The sequence below is a fragment of the Ambystoma mexicanum genome, chromosome 10, assembly GCF_040938575.1.
Source record: "Ambystoma mexicanum isolate Mex_15411 chromosome 10, UKY_AmexF1_1, whole genome shotgun sequence".
In the NCBI taxonomy this organism is placed as follows: Eukaryota; Metazoa; Chordata; class Amphibia; order Caudata; family Ambystomatidae; genus Ambystoma; species Ambystoma mexicanum.
The window spans coordinates 1,311,291,575-1,311,311,470 of record NC_090932.1 but is presented as its reverse complement, the minus strand read 5'-3'; the positions used below and the strand labels follow the sequence as shown (position 1 = coordinate 1,311,311,470).

The window sequence follows — 19,896 nt, the reverse complement described above, 5'->3', positions numbered from 1 at the left end:
TGGGGTGATCAGCAAGGAAGGGAAAGAGGTAGAGAAGAGCAGAGTTCTGAGCAGTTTCCGGAACTTAAGGAGGTCCGGCTCAAGTCTGAGAGGGGCAGGGAGGCTGTTCCAGAGGGAGGCACCAGCTGAGGAGAGAGGCCTGCCCCACACTCTCTGCTTGGAGAAGCGTTAGACGGTCAAACAGTTGGAGTTAGAGGAGCATAGGGCTCTAGCAGGGGAATATTTAGGGAGGGAAAGTTGGAGATAGCATGGTCCCAGGCCCCAGAAGGCCTTGTGGATGATGCAGGGGGTCTTGAATTTTTTCCTTGCAGCCACCAGGAGAAAGTGGATAGATTTTAGGAATGGAGAGATACAGTCCCTGGGCTTGAGGCCACAGATTTCTTGCAGCCCTATTCTGGATTAGCTGGAGGGGGCGAAGGGAGGAAGGAGGGAGATTGAGAAAGAGGCTGTTGCAGTAGTTGCGCCTGGAGATGACCAGAGTCTGGAGACATTGAGCTTCTGAGGGGAAGGTGAGAAAAGGAAGAATGACCCTGAGGAGGTGGAGCTGGAAGTGGGACTTCTTGGTAAGGTCCGTGATGTGAAGGAGAGAGTGGAATCGAAGAGGACCCCAAGGGTTTTCGCCTCAGAAGTTGGTGGGGGGTAGAGGGCCCAAAGAGGCTGACCAAAGGGTAGGAGGAAAAGAGGGCACAGGTGTCCCGATGAGGAGGATCTCCTTCTTACTGGCATCCAGACAGAGATCATTTGCTGCACACCATGCCTGAATGGTGGACAGAAAGTTGGTGATGAGAGACAAGGAAGAGGGGGAAGTAGAGGGAAGTTTGAAGGAAAGCTGTGTGTTATCAGCATAACACTGGAAATTAGGAGAGAAGGAGGAGATCAGGTGAGCAAGAGGGGCGAGATGAGAGCCATGGCGATAGGATAGAGCCCTGGTGGATGCCACATGTAGCAAGGGTGGTGGTGGCGGTGGAGGAGGAGAAAGGGCCGAGTTGCAGCTGGGAAGGGCGGTTAGTGAGGAAAGAGGTCAGCCAATCCAGTGCCCGGTCAGTGATGCCGAGGGTGTCAGAGTCGTTTTTTGAGGATAGAATGGTTGACCATGTCGGCAAAGGAGGGATAAAGGACAATGAGAACGGCAGGAGAGTTGGAGTTGAGATTTGTGAGCATGGTTTCACTGGGGTTCAAGAGAGCAGTTTCCATGCCTCTGGATGCCCGGTATCCAGATTGATGGTCATGAAGGCAACCAACAAGATCAGTGTGGCGGGTCAGTTGGGGGAGCACCAACTTCTCCAAGAGTTTTCCCAGGAAGGGGGTGTGGAAATAGGGCGATAGTTAGCCGAGCAGGAGAAGTCAGCAGATGCTTGTTTTAAGAGAGGGTGCACAAAGGAGTTCTTGAGGGATAGTGGGAAAGAGCCAGTGGCCAAGACATGGTTACAGAAGTCAGTAAGAGCGGGGGCGATAATGGAGATGTTGTCCTTAATGGGTCTGCATGAGCAGGGGGGCACCTGTTGGGAGGGGGCCTTCATAGAGCGGACCACTTTAGATACCTCATCCAGTGCTATGGCCAGGAGGGAGGAGAGTGAGGGTAGTGGGAAGAGGGGAGCCAAGGGAGGCAGGGGAGCAGGCACGGGATTAGAGATGGTGGTGGAGGAGAGTGAGGACAGAATGTCCTCGGTTTGAAGGAAGGAAGGAAGGAAGGAAGGAAGGAAGGAAGGAAGGAAGGAAGGAAGGAAGGAAGGAAGGAAGGAAGGAAGGAAAGAAAGCCATGTTTAGTGGCTAGAGATTGCCTTAGGAGTAGGTGTCTGCCAATTTGTCAGAGGATAAGCCCAAGGTCTGCCACTTCCGTACAGCAACTCTGCACTTGCGTTTGCTGTTCTGGAAGGTATGTTTTAGGCAGATCCTCATGGCAGGGGCAAGGATGTCAAGGGTGTTAGAGATGGCGAGGTGCAGGTTAGCAAGGGCAGAGTCTGAGGGGGGTATGAAGTTGGAGGCAAAAGCAGCGACTGACACTTGCTTCATTGTTCAAACAACGGCGAAGGTGGTTAGCAGGGCTAGGGGTGGCTTGGATAGAGGACCAAGGGGGCCCAGGTGGGAGGAAAGGAGAGAGTGGTCAGACCAGGAGAGGGTGTGGTGATGGATTAGAGGTAGGGATGTCACCAGAAATTAGGGCAATATTTTGGCTTGTGCAAGTAGCTTTAGGCTTTGGATATGGTGATAAAATGGGTGGGACATTATACTTTGGGAATGCTTGTTCAGTTTAAATCACTGACAAATACCACAAGCTGCTTTAATGAAAGTGATGCTGTAAGTGATTTCAATCCGGCACTCACCCAAGTCAACGCCTGGCATGTAATGCACAACTGAAATCTTTATTAATTTTTGTTTAAAAGTTCTTTATTCTGAACGATATACCACTCATATCATGCCCCTCTCCTCGAACCCCCCGGTCACACTGAACCAGGATCAGGCTGGTTTGCAAAGTTAAAATATGTATTTACAATGTAATCACACTATGTTTGAATGGGTACACAATAATCACCAATGGGGTGATGTAACACAGAATAATCACTTTAATACACAAAGAGTAATAGTGAGCAAACAATTCAGCACAGAAATAATACTTTTGTGTGTGTGTTCAGATCAAATAGCACTTTGGTTAAAGGTTCCCCCTGCACACCCCTCAACTCCCCAATAGGCAATGTAAAGAGATAGGAGGAGAGAGCAGGTATTCAGGAATGGCAGAATTCAACAAAATATCAATCCCACTTTCCCCCAGCAAATACAAGAGAAAAACGGAATTGACTGTCAAGCTGTCAGAATGGCTTTTAGAGTTATCTTAGAATGAACTGGGTAAAACACTAAATATGGTCAAAAATGCTGAAATTACTATACATGCTTATGGGAGCCGCTTAGGATAGTTGCACACAAATACCAGGAATGATTTAATACCAAGAAACAATTTGAAATCTGAAAATTGAAGTTGGAAGCACTCAAAAACTTTTTTACACGTGTCAGAACTTCCCCAAATGAAAATTCATGGCAACCGTTTCACTGTGCGATAATCGCGATAACAGGAGACCCGTATGGATTTGGGATGCGATTGTAGATGCTGTGGATGTTTTTGTTTCTAGCACAAACACTGAGGAAGTTATGGACGTTTTAGTGGCGGTCGTTGTTTTTCGAGATAGGCGCAAGAATGGAAAACAGGAATGCACTTTTAAAATGACTAATGGGATTTCTTACACTAAAGGATGACCATGAATAAACGAATACCACACAGGAACACAGCCACTTGATCAGGGTGACTGCCTGCAGAGGAGCTCGCCTTCTTCAGATGAAAAATATCAGCGCAAAGATAGTTTTAACAATACCAGTACAGGAGGAAGATAGGATGGTTTGGATGGAGAGTTCAGACAATTCAATAATACTCCTAACAACACAGGTTCGGAATACAAGATAGGATGGATTTAAGTTAGGGATTGACTATGGATAGTACATATGCTAGTGACACAGCTCTATCTATAGATACTCACTAGATATGTTTTTAAACTGAACCGTCAGGATTCTGGTCCGTCAAGATTCTGGTCAGGGAAGGGAATCTGGTTCTGGGACAGACAGCTGGGCACATCGGACTGGACTGGGTCTGCAATCAGCAAGGCGCTCTGGTCACAGCACGGCACAGGACTGGATCGGATCTGCAATGCACTCTGGTCACTGCACTGCACGGCACAGGACTGGATTGGATCTTCCCTGCACTCTGGTCACAGCACGGCACATGACTTGATTGAATCTGCCCTTCTTGGTTATGATGGAGTTGATTTTCAGCAGGCAAGCAGTACAGTGCAGCCCGGCTGTCTTTTGGTTCCCCTTAGAATTGTGGGATTTTGGTTCTGGAGTTTGAGGCCTAGCTGAAATAGTTCAGCTATGCAATGGGCCTTTCTGCTTCGCCAAGTTTTTTTTTGGAGTCTGGAGCAAGGAAGATGGGAAGTTTAGCAGCAGGGTTCTCTGCCAGAGTCGAGATAGTAAGTGAATCTGTCTGTCCTTCTCTGCCCTCTGCTGTCTCGATTTATGCTATGATAAAGGGTGTGTGTGTGCTGGTTTAGCCTAAGCTCGCCCCTTTGACAGGATTGGTCAGAGTCTTCTCTCTGCCTTGATAGTTGGAGATAGACAGTGTGTCACCTTTATGGTGTGGGTTTGAGGCTTAGAGTCCACCCCTAGCCTCTTGAACACAAAATCTATTTTTGACACAAGACATATTTACACGTGAGTAACCTCTATAACAATCACATATACAGATTACATATTTTGTGTAGCAGCTACTCCTCAAAACCCTGTCGCTGTGGGATCTTGTGTCTGCTTTTCACCGAATTTCGCCCCTGTCATCAGGAACACAATGTCCAGTTTATCAGCAAATTTCTAAAAGTGTGCGCGTATAACATGGGCATACGTGTATAAAGGTTCATACTTCTAGCAGAAATACATTTGGTGTAAAATCACATTTTCTGCCATTTCTTTCTAGAACATGTCACACGATCTTTCCGCCTCTTAAAATGTGCAACCAAAATTTAGATTTCCAATTCTGTTACTTTTGTATTTTTGCCAATTTTAAGTGGTAAGTTAGAAGTCTTTAAACAAAATGTTCTTTGTGAATGTTCAGCCACAGATGGCTGTTCGGGTCCACCTCTTTTTGTCTCCCTTCAGTTCAGAAGCAGTCTCCTCCCTGTTCTCTTGGCAGAAGCCATTTTACGACTGTCCTCACACCTAGCATTTCCTGCTTTGCAGTCTGCCATTGTTTCCTTCCCCACTGCAGACCAGGTTCTTCCCAAACCCTATAATTATCACTTTGGTGTGATTTCCTTTTGAAAGGAGAGGCCTTGCCTCTGTGAGGAAAGCTGTTATTCCAGTTTGGTAGCTTTAGCCAGCTTACTTTAATTGTTAATTCTGGTGAATTTTCCCTTAGCATAAAACAAACTAGTGGGATCAAATCACAGCTAAATACTTATTAAAGATTTTAAACCATGGAATCAAAACAATTACAAGATGGGTTGCTCTCAACAGGCCTCTTAGATTGCAAACATTTGATTTCAGTTTATACATGTTTAATCAGGCAGGCTACTGACAGCTGTCATTCAGGCGGCCCAGGGTACTGCACCCAGATGTTGACAGATTCACAGACAGGCCACTTTTGCTGTGGAATTCCCTTGATGCTTTCAGCTTTTCAGGACATTGTAAGTTCACAATGATTTCTTACACTAAGTGAATTGTAGCACCCAGCAAAAATTTTGGATGTTTGAGGGTGTTCCGTACCGGCATTCTACAGTTTCAGCAACAAAGAAAAATAATTTAAAGCAAGATTTTGGGGTTTCCTTTAGCAAAGCACTGCTTTTTCTTTCTGTACTCCATTTTCACATGTTGTGGAGCCCAGTGACATGTTTCAGGAGTGAGATCTCTGTTCCACCACTGACAACATGCATGGCAGATTGAGCAGCCATCTTTTTGTGCTTTGCAAAGCACGATTTTCAGAGGTTTTGGCATGCACAAGGGTTTTGCAGACATTTTACTATTTTTGGCACCATCAGAACACACTGATGCCGCATGGCAGAGCAAATGTGGGCCAAAACATCCCACAATACATGCCCCAGCTACACCAAAACAGCTTTGTAAAACCTCCTGGAAACCATTACTCTTTCAAATCAGAAATCTGTACACAAAACATGCCTCTATAATACAATGTAGATATTCAATCTCTTTAATCATTCTGGGCTCTTTCTACTCCCCCACTTCCACATCCACCTGTGGTGTCCCCCAGGGTTCCATTCTTTCGCCGTGGCTCTTTAACATATACCTGTCTCTGCTGGCACGCCTCGTTTCCTCCTTCTCCCCCAACTTCCAGTGCTACGCTGACAACACACAGCTCTTCTTCAAACTTCCTACTGATGCCCTTGCACCTCCCTTCATTCCCGACTGCCTCTCTGCCATTCAGTGCTCATGACCTTTGCCTGAATGCCAGCAAAACAGAGAGTCTCCCTATTGGGTCCCCTACACCCTGCTTCTTCCCTTCACTCTGGCATTCCTCCATGGGCTCCCCCCCTGCCCCTCCTCTGAAGCCTTGAATCTCGGCGTCATCTTTGACTCCTCCCTTTCCTTCATCCCTCATATTCAGGACATCACCAAGAAGTCCCACTTTCAGCTCTTCCTTCTCAAAGGAACTCTACCCTTCCTCACCTTCCCCCAGAGACTCAATGTTACCCGTGCTCTGGTCCTCTCCAGGCTAGACTATTGCAATAACCTCTTCCTTAATCTTTCTTCGTCCACCCTGCAAACTGCCCAGCTAACCCAGAAATGGGCAGCAAGACTTATCCTTGGCCTGAAGCCCAGGGGCCACAGCTCTCCAGCGCTACAAAGCCTTGACTGGCTCCCAGTCTCAGCACAGATTAAATTCAAATACCTCTATCACCCACAAGGCTATCTGGTGCCGGGACCACTCTATCTTCAACGCTTCCTGGCCAAATACTCCCATTCTAAACCCCTACGTTCCTCTGGCACCAGCTCTCTGCGTGTGAAGCGGTTTGCTAAACACAGAGCTGGTGGTTAATCACTTTTCTCTGCGGGCTCCCTCCTGTGAAATAGCCTCCCTCTCCCTCTGCGGCTTGAGCAGGACCTCCTTAAGTTCCAAAAAAGTCTCAACACCTTTTTCTTTACCTCTCCCTTCTTCTCCTCTCTTCCCTGCTAATCGTACAGTAGTGTGACTGATGTGCAGGGCCCTTATGTATCCTCGGGGCCCTGACCCCCCACATCTCTCATCCCAGCAGCTGTCTTTTTACTGCAATTACTTAGGCTCCCACAGGAGGTTGTACTTATGTTCTTTTCTTCTAAGAACTCCCGAGTACCAAAGCACCTATCCCTTACCCCCCTACCCACTTGAACGTTCTGAACACTCACAAGGCTTAGTAGGTTTGTCTCCCCTCCCTGTTAGTCTCATTATTTGTTTGTACTATTAATTCAATTATGTATCTTTTTGTAATTCATTGTCTACCTTCCACTCTGTTGCCCTGTGGGTGCTTTGAAACAGGTTTTGCTAATTGTACAAGTGCCTAACCGATGACCAATAAATAAATAAATAAATAAATAAATGTAATGTATTGTTACAGCTAAAAGTTGTTAAAAAGAAAATGCACACATCAAAAATGTTCCTTATGACGCAATACAGTGATTCATTCATTGTAATGTCACATGCCACAGCGGAAAGTACCACTTTTGTCAAAGTGCATTGTACCAGTAAAAAGGCACTCTGCTTCATAGAAAAATCACAAACTGCTTTAGTAAAAGTGAGACGTGCCACAACCCCCTGTCAAGCATCTTTTCAAAACTTCATAGAAGAAATTGCAAAACACCAATCTGTGAGCAAAACTGTCTCCGTAAATACAACAAAGAGTGTCATTCTCTACAATGATAACATTGTCTGGTGTGTGCGACCATTCCAAGATGGTGCCTGTGAAAATACTACTTTTGTGAAGATGATGGGCACAATCTTCGCTATGGAGCAGCTGATTGTTATGCATTGGGAGGCTTATTTGTTTCCAGTATTGAGGTTTTTCTGCTGCCCTACAATGTACTGTAACAGTCTTGTTCAATGTACTGCCTGCAGAGGTCACGGGGCACGTTCAGTGACGCACATGTCCATAACGAACACAGCACACCCCATTTTGGGACCTTTCCATATTAGGTCATGACCTTGTTACATAGTTGCACATTCACACAACAAACCTAATTCATTACAAGTCCCAGCTGGCCAGAGACCTCTAACCCCAAATGTGCGTGATGCACATGGTCTTTGCAAGGGCACTTCAACAATATGAGGAGGAGAAACTAACGGGTTTCCTTTGAACTGGCGATAAATATCTTATCTGCCCACACTTGCTGGCGTTCTTTATTTTACACTAATCTATACGACTATCAATTCAGCACGCATGGCCTTTGGGCACATCCTGGTAATTCCTGAGAACCTGCTCAAAACTCATGAACCATTTGTCAACTCTGCCCTTAAGCATCCCATGCACTGGGTTTACTATTCAGCCCCAAACTGACCCTACCAGGTGGCCGGACTTCCCTGGACAATGAATAACAGGCTCCTATGTACCTAAAAAGATTACACTCCTCTACACAATAGTACCAAGTCGTAAAAACCTGAGCCTGGCCGTAGCTGACCATTTTATATTATCACAGCTGCCTGCTGCCTTTCCTCAACCTTCATCCATGCTCAACCAGCTTTCCCAGCCACACAGAGTTTAATTTGCCATCACAGGTTTCTGGGCCTGCACATTCCCTAGCCATGAGAGGACTTGCATCATACAGATTTGTGTATTTGCCATGTACCCCGTGCACCCCAACTGTCCCAAACACATTTCCCTAAAGACCCCAATGTATGTATGTCTGCATGTATGGTCAAGACGAACGCATCCTCACACTGGTTTCACCTGTGCTCTGAGACCCCAACCGGCCCATAGAGTCGGGGTTTGCTCAGAAGCACTTTAAGACAAGATAGCAGCACCCGTGAGATGGATGGGGGTGCAGATTAATGCTCCAACACCAATCAATAATGACAACTCAACGGTTTGGCAAAGGGAGGCCGTTTAATGACAAGTACAAAAAACGGGGAGTCTTATGAATATCAGCAAATGCGTGATCTTCCTTCTCTCTTCACAACTCCAACGAACTGCATCAAAATCATAACATTTACACTGAAAACTCATCATCATTGACGCTTAATGCTTAAAAACTGGCATGCACTTCTATTGGTTCAGAAAAGGTAACTTTAATATAGGTACTATATCTGTATATGGTAACGGAGTAAAGGGATTGGGTAAACACTGTCAGGTGGGGCATCTAAGCCCTTCCCTCAAAATGGCTACTGTAGACGTCACTAAAAGTACAACGTCCTATTGGTTCTCCTAACTATAGGAACCTAGATTACTTGGTCCCTTGTGATTGGGTTGGCACCAACCCCATGCATACTTTTCCACTTCAGTTAGCAGCACGCAGACTGGTCGGCCAGGTGCAGGGTACCCCGAAGTTCCCCCGGGCCTTCCTCCAATTATGGTTACAATGAATCATTACTTTAGTGGCTGTGTCAATTTGTTCATTATGGTTGGCCTCGAGACTGCCTAGAGGAGTTCTGATATCTTCTCGTGGCCTGCTGCCATGCATGGTTGTGAAAGTCTCACTGCTGCTTGCTCGGCTGAACACGTGATTCAGACACTGTGAATTTGTCTCTTCTTCACATAATTCGTGTGTTTTGATTTTCGTTTTACCCCACCACCTGGCTCCAGTTCTTATCTTGACCTTTCAGAGCAGGATATTCTGTTCTTCGCTTCAATTAATTGTAGCTACTGTTAGTCTATTCTACTGACACGACCTTGGTCTTCCTGAAACGGTTTGGCTCTGCTGAGTTTCGTTTCTGCTGCTTATTCTTGATTTTGCTAAATGTGAAGCCATTCTCATGTGGCCTTTAGTAACCTTTTGGGCTGATTCTGCTTCTTGTGCAAAGTGGAAATACACTTCTATAATGTGCTTCGTTTGAGGTAGATATGTATATGTGGTGTTTGCCGCACTATCTTTCTACTAAGCATAGCAAGCCGCGCAGTTTTCTTAGCTTTCTTGCGGTTCCAAGCATATGTCCATGCGCAAACTGGTCGAATATGTTCATCATGCTCATGGCTTAAACTGGTTACATTTGACATCGTCCTTTTACTTTGAGTTTCCGATGTCCTTTATTCATGGCGTTTCATTTCTTTTCATCATTCTCATGTTGTCATATCTTCTATATGTGAGTCAGTCTAAGTTCTTGTGACGTCACCATTCGTCTTCCATTAAGGCCTTTTTGGTTTCTTCAGGGACTGCGCTTAGACGATCTTCATTTCATTTGTTGATATGGTTTAATCAATCGGTCCCTTACTACCCATGGTTTCCTTGGTATTGGTACTTCAATAGGTGCTGTTCTTCTGATAGGTACTGGACAGAGCCCTACTGCGGCTCTCTGCTGGTTTATTTGCTCATCACATGTCACATACTTCGTCGTGAATGTTCTTGGTACTTCAAAATGGATGGTTGGAGTGCAGGCTGTATTTGGGACCTCCTCTACACTCCATTGAAAATCTATCTCGCGTGTGCATGTGAAGCTCCTCGCTGCCCAACATTTAGGCGCTATGTGGCACGCCACACACCTGCATTGTTTATATTGCATCAACAGATTTGACATTATCTTGCTGTGCGCGTGCAAATCTAAAATGTGCCAATTTAAACACAAAGTAACACTAATAGTAACATTTATCCCTTTCTTATTAACTACACTAGATGCTCGCTAAATCGCAACACCTTGTCAACATCGCTGTCGCCCCAGTCATCAATATGGCATGTGCAACACAAACCCCTCTTTCCCATCGGGACCTTTATGGAACACCCCAACACTTCCCAACATTTTCTAGGACTAGTGTTATTTACTATTCTAAACCACATTCTTAGAATATTTGGGGAACGTGCTTGATTGTTCTCAGGGATGCACATTTGAATAAACATTGCCCCGCATTGACCTCTGTTGACATTTTTCACTGGCAACATTTTCACTGCATATTGTGAGACGGCATGGTATCAAGAGATGACGGACAACAAGAGTAACAGTTTCTTAAGACCTTTATTGAACTTTTTGGATAGGTTTAACGCCCATCTTGCCCTATAACTAAGGTGTGGATTTTCCCTACCTAAATAAACTAAGGAAAGTCTGTGTCAAAACCTATGCTTGCCCTCACGTCTAATACTAAACAGTGTAGGGATGTTCTTAGTTAACTAAACAGTGTACAAAAACAAATTTGGAGCTACCGATGGCTCCCTTCCCCAAGTTCAGGATATAGTTTCAGTATATGCGTGTTTCAGCTAATTTTCCTAGCCTTGGGATTCCCTTCCCCCAAGTCCAAAACACATGTTCTTGACGTACAATTTTCCCTAAGCTCAAGCACTTACTTCTTAAAGCGCAGCGTTCTTGACTTCCTTTAACAATTGTTACAGGTTGGTTGGAACTCCCTGGTCTTTTTGAGCCCCACCTCTGTGAAAACAACTCTGATTGAGAGCTTTGCTCTGCAGTACACTGCACTGGGTTGCACTATATGTGTATGTAAGTGATTTAGATAGTGTGAAAATAGATGGTAGGCAACAGAGCACTATACAATAAAGTGGGCAGAACATAGAAAGGGGAGAAGAGGATCAGTCTACGGCCCCAATTAGTCAGACAAGTCTTAATTGAAGTGCAGGGATGTCCGATCTTTCCTGAATAACAGAAAGGAGGGAGCCAGCCTGATGTTAGCAAGAAGGCTGTTGCTTAGTGTGGGAGCAGAACAGGAGATTGCTTGTTTTCTGGTCTTCTTGCTCTTCTCAAGTACCAGTCTGGCGATATCTTGGCTCTTGGTGTTGCCCGGTCCACCCACTACTGGTCGCACAACCAGTTGCCCTTGTAGTTTCTTAATTTATTCCTTAACTAGGTTCTTACTTGGTTTCTTATTTGACTTCTTTCTTGCCCAAGCTTTTTGTCCAAATGTTCACTGGTAGGCTTTCTTTGTCACCCCTTTTCATATATTCAAGTTGGTTGGCTCCCACTAGTAGCCTCTTTCTCCTTTTAACAGGTTTTCCAGATCAAGATTTTGCTCACACTTCACTGCTGCCCTCCTCTTCTGCTGTTCTCTAACAGCTCTCTATCGAGTTCTTGCTTGTAATACTTTCAATTCACATTCAATTGTTCAGAGACCTTCATACGCATATGATTTCCTTATACGTGACTACTCTGTTACCTAGTTTCCTGACAGTTAATTTCTGGCATCATATTTGCTTATTCTCATTGTCTCTAGATTGGAGACTTTCGACAATGTGCCAGATGCATGCACCACTCTGATAGTGTATTTCAACAGCTTTCATCAGCAACTTTCATTCACTTGCATACCTCTGCTTCTTGCATTTACTTGAAACTCACTGGTCACTCTGCTGGATATCACAGCTTATCTGCTCACATGGTTTCTTATACCCGAGGTCAGGGTCTCACCTCCTGCCTGTCGGACACTGCTAGGTCGGCTTTCTTGCCGAGGAGAAGGAGCACTGCACTGCCACAATGAAGGGACCGACCTGCCACGCGGTTCCCTTCTTCCGACCTCAAAGGCTCCCTGGAGACACGGTTCACTCACCACACTTTGGAATACTGCAACTTTTCAGCATCTCGGTGCTCCGCTCTCCACTGGCTCTTCATGTGCTGGACTGGACTCCCTGCTGCTCTTTCCTGATGAACTTCCTTCTGCCGTGTGCTCTACCTTTTTAAACACCTGAACCCTGTCAAGTGGTTTCAGTTGTGAGTCCTTGGCCTCTTTTGCCTGGCCATAGTTAATACAATCAATGGGACATGCCCAGCCTTCATTTCTGTATCTCTTCACATCCCCCTTCTTCGTCCCTGTACTAGAGTGGTGTTTTCTATGGTAAGTGTGCATTCCTCTTCGAGGTTTCTTCCGCTTCTCAGTACTTTGTGTGGAGTCATGAGGTAGAATAGGACATGAGCGGAAATACCCATGAAGGCTGAAGTAAGGGAGGGCAAGTGTTAGGAAAGGGAGAGTACTATGTCTTGCCCTTAGGTGCTCTCCCTTTCTTCTGAGGAGTAGAGGAAAACTGATGGATTGAGATTCACAGTAGGAGGTGTAAGTCCCATCTGATGGTTTTCCTTTTTCCCACTCCCAGATTGGTTTCTGTGATAGGGAGTGGATAGTATTCCCTGCGGTTTTGTTCTCGCCCTAGCATTTGAATATGGTTCGTGATAGGAAGGTGATATTACTCCACCTTGCCTCTTTTTGACCCCTGCACTTTGTAAGAGTGAAGATGGGAAGATGGCACAGGGTTGGAAATAACCGATAAACTAGAGGGAAGGTGGGGTAGGTTGTCATACTGGCGTAGGGAATACTGCTTTCCACCCATGGGCATTCTCCCCCCAATCCCCAAGGACCATCCACTCAGGTGATCCTCCCTCGTAGATCCACCCCCGGGGTCAAGATCTGGTAACCTCGTCTCTCTCTGTTAACCGAGAGTAGGTCCTCAGTGGGATACATGTGAGCATACCCTCAGATTTCTCACATAGTCCTTGAGACTTTAAATCATTTAGTAATGCGCCCCTTGTTCTAACTAGCTTACTTACCCGAACACTCTGGCCCTGCAAGCAAAGGGACGTCATGGCTCCTCCGAGACTGCTTCGCCTCTGACCTGCTCCCTCATGTAGGCCACGCCCAGATCCTTTTCCTCTAACACCACACTGTAATCAATTCCTAGAGTGATGCGTTAGCATTAAAAATGGGGGACTTCACAAATAAAGTCCCACTCCGAGCAGCGGCCTGTACTACCTTTTTGGTATCGAATGTTTGCAGTTGATCAGAACACAAGGCTGCATTTCCTTCTAATTTGAAAACTGAGAAGCAAAGGCTCTAATCAGTTGGATGAGACCACCCCCTGAGCGCAGCCTCTTTTAGTTTGATACAAGTGCTCCGGTTGAGGTTTTGAAATGGAAATGGAAGGCTAAAGCACATGTAGCGAAATCCCTGGTCCGCAGGCATCTTTGCTAGTAAAGAGGCGTATTCCACTATTCATCGTCACATCATTTAAATTGAATGTATGTTTGATTACAGTGAGTAAAGGCAAGCGCCAATACTGCCTTGCTGCTTCCAAATTAAGTGGGTGAAGCTTGGCAATGGCAAGGAGAACCCTACACTGCCAGAAACTGCCACGGGAGAGACGCAGCACTCGCCACTTTCAAATCTGCTAAAGGGGTCCAATGGCTGCAAACTTGTTCTCAGTTCTCGATAGACAAGCATATCCCACTGGATCAATATTACAGTCAAATTGGCGAAGATTCACAGTCATCAAGAGCTTAATCACGATAAAAATATACATATGTAATAAACCTAGGTTTTATGGAGAAGGGCCAGATTTTGACGTCATGCTGACGAAATTGGATAGCAAAACCGGCCTGCGAGCCGAAGAAGAGCTTGTGCCTGTGCTGATCCCTGTTGGTTTTGTCTGTAATAAACCGCAGTTTGAACTTGCCATCCTCTGTGTATCCTGGGGGAGGGAGTTGGGCCCTCCAAGTCCACGGACTTCCAGTGTCTTCCTGGCATACCTGGGGGTCCGTCCCCAACAGTGGTGCTTCCTGCAAATAGAACAACGAAATAGACCAACAGCAGCTATTTAAGAAATTGCAGAAAGCATCAGAGATTCAGCATCATTAGCCAATTATGCATCTTTGCCCTGAGAAGCCAGCCACATTGAGCATATCCTACTACCCTCACTGCTCCCCCACATTCTCAAACAGCATTCATATCGTACACGGCCACAGATCCAACCCTGCCTTTTCATTTTCATTTATCCAAAACTCACCCACTAACAGCCATCTCATTCTAAGCATTTCTATGCTAGTGTGGCCTCCCGGCTTTCCCTTACCAGTTTCCAGCTCCTCTGCTAATCCTTCACCCTACCTGTAACACCCCCCACTCCCCCTAGGCCCATCCCCTTTGTACAGTGCTTCGTTTCTTCACGGCAAAGATCATTCTTTATAAAGGCTTTGCACACATAGCCTTTATAAAGAATGGAGATGGGAGCATGGTTAGCTTAAATCCAACAGCTACCAGGACGTTACTTTTCGGTCCCCAGACCAACCGATGCTGAACGCAACTATGTGAATGTAACTCTGTGCATTAGGGACAATTTATAATAAACATTAGGACACATCTATATGTCATTTAAAGCATAAGGGGTCATAAAAAATTGATATAATTCTGTTTGCATTTTATGTGGAAGTTAGATTTGCGGAACACTATGTACTAGCTCCTTGTTCCTTGTGGTAGTTCCTGGTGATTAGTTACTGCTGGATACACAGGAGCTGCTTGTAGTTCCTGCTTATCCAAATTTAATTGCGAGCCCTGCATTGTGTTATGCTTAACATCTGCTTAATGTCATAAGTAATTTACCTTTCATAGAATGGTATCGCCTCCTGAAATGATTGACCTGCTCTAGATTCTTGACACAGAAGGCCCGATAGCCGTAATCGGGTTGTTTAGGTGTTGTAAATGTGTGTGGAAAAGTGCCTTTAACAGCCATGATGCCTGTGTGAATGGTCAAGCACTCATGCATTTCTTGTACGCAAGGATTTAAAGGTTCAAAGTAAGGAACATGTGATGGAAGAGTGAAAGAGTTGGTCAGCGCTCTCCTCAAAAATTGGCGTCTCTTTTTAAGAGATCTTTAGTTCTGTGATTTGTCTACTTTCACAAAATGAGTATCCTACCTCTAGAGTTAGTTCCCCAGGTGCACAAAGACCGTAAAAGTCAAAACACTGAAGACTGTCGCTTCACAGTGCTTTGTCATTCAAATTTGCTCCAGAAGGGGGCCTTGGCAATTTCATGACACTGCTTTACAAGGCCAACACAGTCCCCTCAACGCTTTTGTAGCTGATATCAGAAATGGTACTTCAGTCCTGATGCCACGAGGTAGAGGTCTTTAACCAAGGAAAGATCATGTTGTAGCGCTTTGAAGGTGAGTGCTATGGTATCCACTGCCAGGTTTGGTGCTATGAATCTAGGCCCAGTTTGAAGTTTCCCCGAATGAGGAATGTCTTGAATTTCCACCCAATCTTGTTCCCCCATACCCCTAAACCTATGCTCACGAGGTCAAAGGATGGCATAAATGGTTCCTTTATGGTCATGTTTGAGGGACCTGGTTGCTTCCGTGGTTCCTTTTGAAAGGTTGGCTGAGCTAGGGAGGGCCCTCTGATGCCATCAGCATGTAATAGGCTATTGAGTATGTCCAATTAATTTCCGTTTTGATGCTTTTGTGATGAGAAATTTCTTTTTATTTTCTTTTTTTAGAGGTAACTTTGGGTCTGAGATCATCTCCATTTACAGTCACCACAAGCAGGAGCAGCAGTAATGCTGTGAAGGTAAGCGTGCTCTACTTCTAGCAGACGCAGGGTCCAAGTGTCCTTTCTGCCCCGGTGCTTTCGATCCAGTGCTGAATGTATCCTGCCATGTCAGCAGATGGAACTCTCAACAGTAGTATAGTGTTTTTTATGGACTGGTGCACTAGACGGCAACCCATTTTCTTTAACGTGCCCAGGATTCCCTAAGAAAAGGTGGTATTATGATCCTGCAGTATTCTGGTGTGACGTGGGATGGAATATAGCTCTACAGGGACAAATGTACACGGTGCAAGTATCTAGTACAATCACATGTCTCATGGTATCAAAGCACAAGTGCCATTAAGGAAGGAGGCTATTAATGACTTGCAAAAAATGATCTGCTGGATAATCAAATGTTTTAAAGTACTTTTAAGATAGGGGTTGATCTTACTGAATCACTAGGTAGCTAAAATGATTCGGTATTGGATGTCGATATGTATGTTGTAAGCGGCTTTAGAAATCAGAGGCACTTTTTGTTTTGATAATTTATTCTTGGCAACACCTGTATCTCACCATTCAAGATAGGATGGTATTTCTATGTTTATATTCTCATCCCTGCCTGAACGTTAAGATTGGCTCAACCAATCAGAAACGAGAATTGTAAGCAAATTCGGCAAGTATTACCTAGTATTAACTTGGAATGTTCATTTTTGAGCAGCTGAGCTTTCTGAGCCCTGCCTCTTCTTACCTCAGCCTCTCAACCTTCCCTGTCGGGTATCCGCAACCTTTGTCCGCCTGCCCCAAGCACCCTGGTTATTTACACTGACACACCTCTCCTCCTCCTTACCGGCCGTCCTCTGCCACTGTCTACAAACTCCTGCCTCCTCTCGACACAGTGCTGCGTCTCCATAACACAGCACCACACACCAGACCCCCAGCTTCTGCATATTTCTTTAATTGTCTCATCCACCATTCCTCCCCCACAAACTGGTGCTAATAACATAGCATCTACAGAGAATGGAATGCCCAGACACTAGCTCTCTAAAGCCCTTGCTTTCCTCAAGACATTTACTATGGCTTTCTGGGCACCCAATGCCTGGGAATTTCGCCCCGCCCCCTCGGGCAGGCGCTAAAGCATAATTAGACCCTTGTAATGTTGGCAATTCCATTGCAGACTCCACATTGATAGTAGGCAATAATGTGGTGTTAACATGTTAACAACCGATCCGGCGGGCCCGATCAGGTGTTAAGGCCATTAGCACCCCGGGTTACCAAAGCGGCAAACCGGGGTGCTAAAAAAAACAAAAGGATTTTCCTTCCGACAATAGGATGCACGCAGCGTCCCATCGTACGAAGGAAAATCCTTTGATCAACATGGACGGCATGGAAAGGCGGGGCTCCATACGGAGCTCCTCTTCCCTTTCCATGGCGGCCGTTCTGCACAAAGAGGAAGGTGCGGCTGTGGCGGCAAGTGTCGCAGCAGCCGCATTAAGGTATGTTGGACTTGCAGCCGCAGTAAGGTAAATTGGGGGTGGGGGATTAAAAATAAAAAAAGAGGAGTCTGGGGGGAAGATGGTGGCAGCGGGAGCTGGCCGTTAGGCGGCTTGAAATGCGGACTTACACCTGTGGTTCAAGCCTGCGTTCCTAGCCACCTGATTGGCTGGCTCCCCCCGCTCGGTTGCTAATGGGGTACAGATTCATACAATCCCTTTGTACAAACATTCCAATGTTTCTCTTTTTTCCTCTCCTAGTTTTAAATGTAATATTCTGTTGAATTTGCTAATGGAATAATCCCATTTTCTCGGACCGTTATCACATGGTAATGCCCTCGGGGTGCAGCATAATTGCTCAAATGGAATGTTCACTATGTAATGTGTGGAATTTGTGAGTGGTCGGGTAGAGTACTAATTCGGTTGGTGTTGGATGGCGAGGTGGAAGGTCTTGTGCCGCTTTGGGAATAAACCACTCTTGGTCTATTGATCTTCTGCATGACTCGTGCCTACTGCAAGTGACGACCAGCACTCCTCGTCCATCCCCAATAGATTGGACCATGCAAGAAGCTTGTCATGTTTATTGTTGCAGATGTGCTACCAGCTGTCAACCATGAGAACCAACTCCATTTCGTGGCTTCCCCATGGGACTCGCATGTGACCTGTGGGGGAATCATTCGTCCCTTGGATTGACAGTACCCCTTTGGGTTGGGTATTCATTGGCATGGAACGGTTTTCATCTTAATCTCCAAGAGCGCCCCACAATCTCCATTTATAAAGTCCCCACAGATGTGCAACTTTCTGTTCCCCAGCTATTCTTTCTGTGCCCTTTTCTCTCCTCTGACGCTACAGGTACATCACTTCTCGCTTGTTAGTTGGCCCACACTCTCATGTGTGACCCAACAGCCTATTTGCATACTTCAGCCCTATTGGTTCTCGACAAATGCTAGTTTTCCAGGTGACATTGCCCAATCAAAGACATTGTGGTAGGAGTTCTGTCCAATGGCTGCACAGTCAAATATGTATGGGATAACGCACCCCTACCTTACATTATCAGGGTATTTCTAGTCACTGAGGAGTTCGGAGACTAAATGGAGGAACACGGCCATAGGCAGATCTCCTTTATAATCTTCAGACCGCCGACCACCGAGCTCACCTGCACTATCTTGATACTGTACTGCAAGGGGGTACACTGCTCCTTAGAATATGCAATCATGCCATCTCCTATAATACTTGATCTCTTAATCGGTCTGATGCAAGAAATGCTTCAGTTATGTTGAATACATGTAGAATCGGATGTTTTGTTTTTGGAAAACCCACGTATATAACGTGTAATTTGTTGCAAACACATATTTTGAGCATTTTAATACAAAATTCACCTAAAACAGCTTCTGGGTTCAGAATAAGTGGTATCATGCTGTGAAGCTCAGCAGTATACTAAATAAACTTCCAATAATAGCTCCTTATTTATCAACTAAGGATTGTGACTTGACAAAGAATGTGAAAGAAAGGAATCTGGCAAGCATGTCATGGCTTTAATTGGGTGATTTTAGTAGCAGTTGGAATTTTGCTGAGAGCTGCCTTTAACGCAGTGTGTTGTGACAGCTGTACTGTAATTAGAGCAGTGATGTAATTCAGGAATAGTATGTACAGGTTTTTATGCAGATGTTGCCTTCATTACAGTGTCAAGCCAGCACTGCTCCATTAAAGAGCTGAGAGAGAGAGAGAGAGAGAGAGAGAGAGAGAGAGAGAGAGATCGATCTCATAGGGCTTGTGGAGTGTGTGTGTCTCTAGATTCTAATAGTTTAGTTGTGGCAGTTAGTGTTCCTACTTACCTACATGTGGTATCTGTCTACATACCTTCCTACCATCATGTGGACCCTGAACATGTAGCAGATATAAGGACAATAAAGCTCTGATGTAATTTACCTGCTGGGATCCCATTTTACATTATTTCACTATGCCTTTCAAAGCACAGTGAGCAAGAGGTCCACGTCTGGATTACCCTGGGTAACTTAGGGTGAACCCCAAAGTTACTAAAATTGCACAAAAAGGTCTGCGAGCCAGACTAGGCCGAAACACGTGTCTGGGTTGCTGTTGGTACTCTTGTTCAGAGAATTGCCTAGCATTTCGGTGCGTAACTGCACTTGTGGGTGGGACAAAGACTGATATGCAAATGGATATTTCCCTTCTGTGAAAGGTACAGTGAGCTAAAGTATGGCTCCGGACTCCAGCGGGTACCTTCCCAAAGAACAGGTAATTTAGACGTCTTTGTTCTCAATATAGTGGCTCGCAGACCTCTCTGTGCACATAACAATCTACTGTTTGACAGTACGATTAGACCAATTAATACATTTGTAGAACTGTTGTGATTATCAGCAATTGGGAGGTCATACAATGGCACCTTCCAGCCATTCCATAAGCTCGGAAGGCAGCCTTTCCCTCATGGCA

At 45.4% G+C, this 19,896-nt stretch overlaps 1 protein-coding gene across 4 annotated transcripts in view; it reads left to right on the top strand.

Annotated features, from left to right (window-relative positions):
* The window catches only part of SMTN (smoothelin), a 781,408-nt gene that overhangs the window by 524,301 nt on the left and 237,211 nt on the right, over nucleotides 1-19,896 (top strand). For all 4 annotated transcript variants that reach the window (XM_069619347.1, XM_069619344.1, XM_069619345.1 and 1 more), the window contains one exon: nucleotides 15,927-15,997. In XM_069619347.1, coding sequence (XP_069475448.1) covers nucleotides 15,927-15,997 — 71 coding nt within the window. The remainder of the gene's footprint in view (nucleotides 1-15,926; nucleotides 15,998-19,896) is intronic.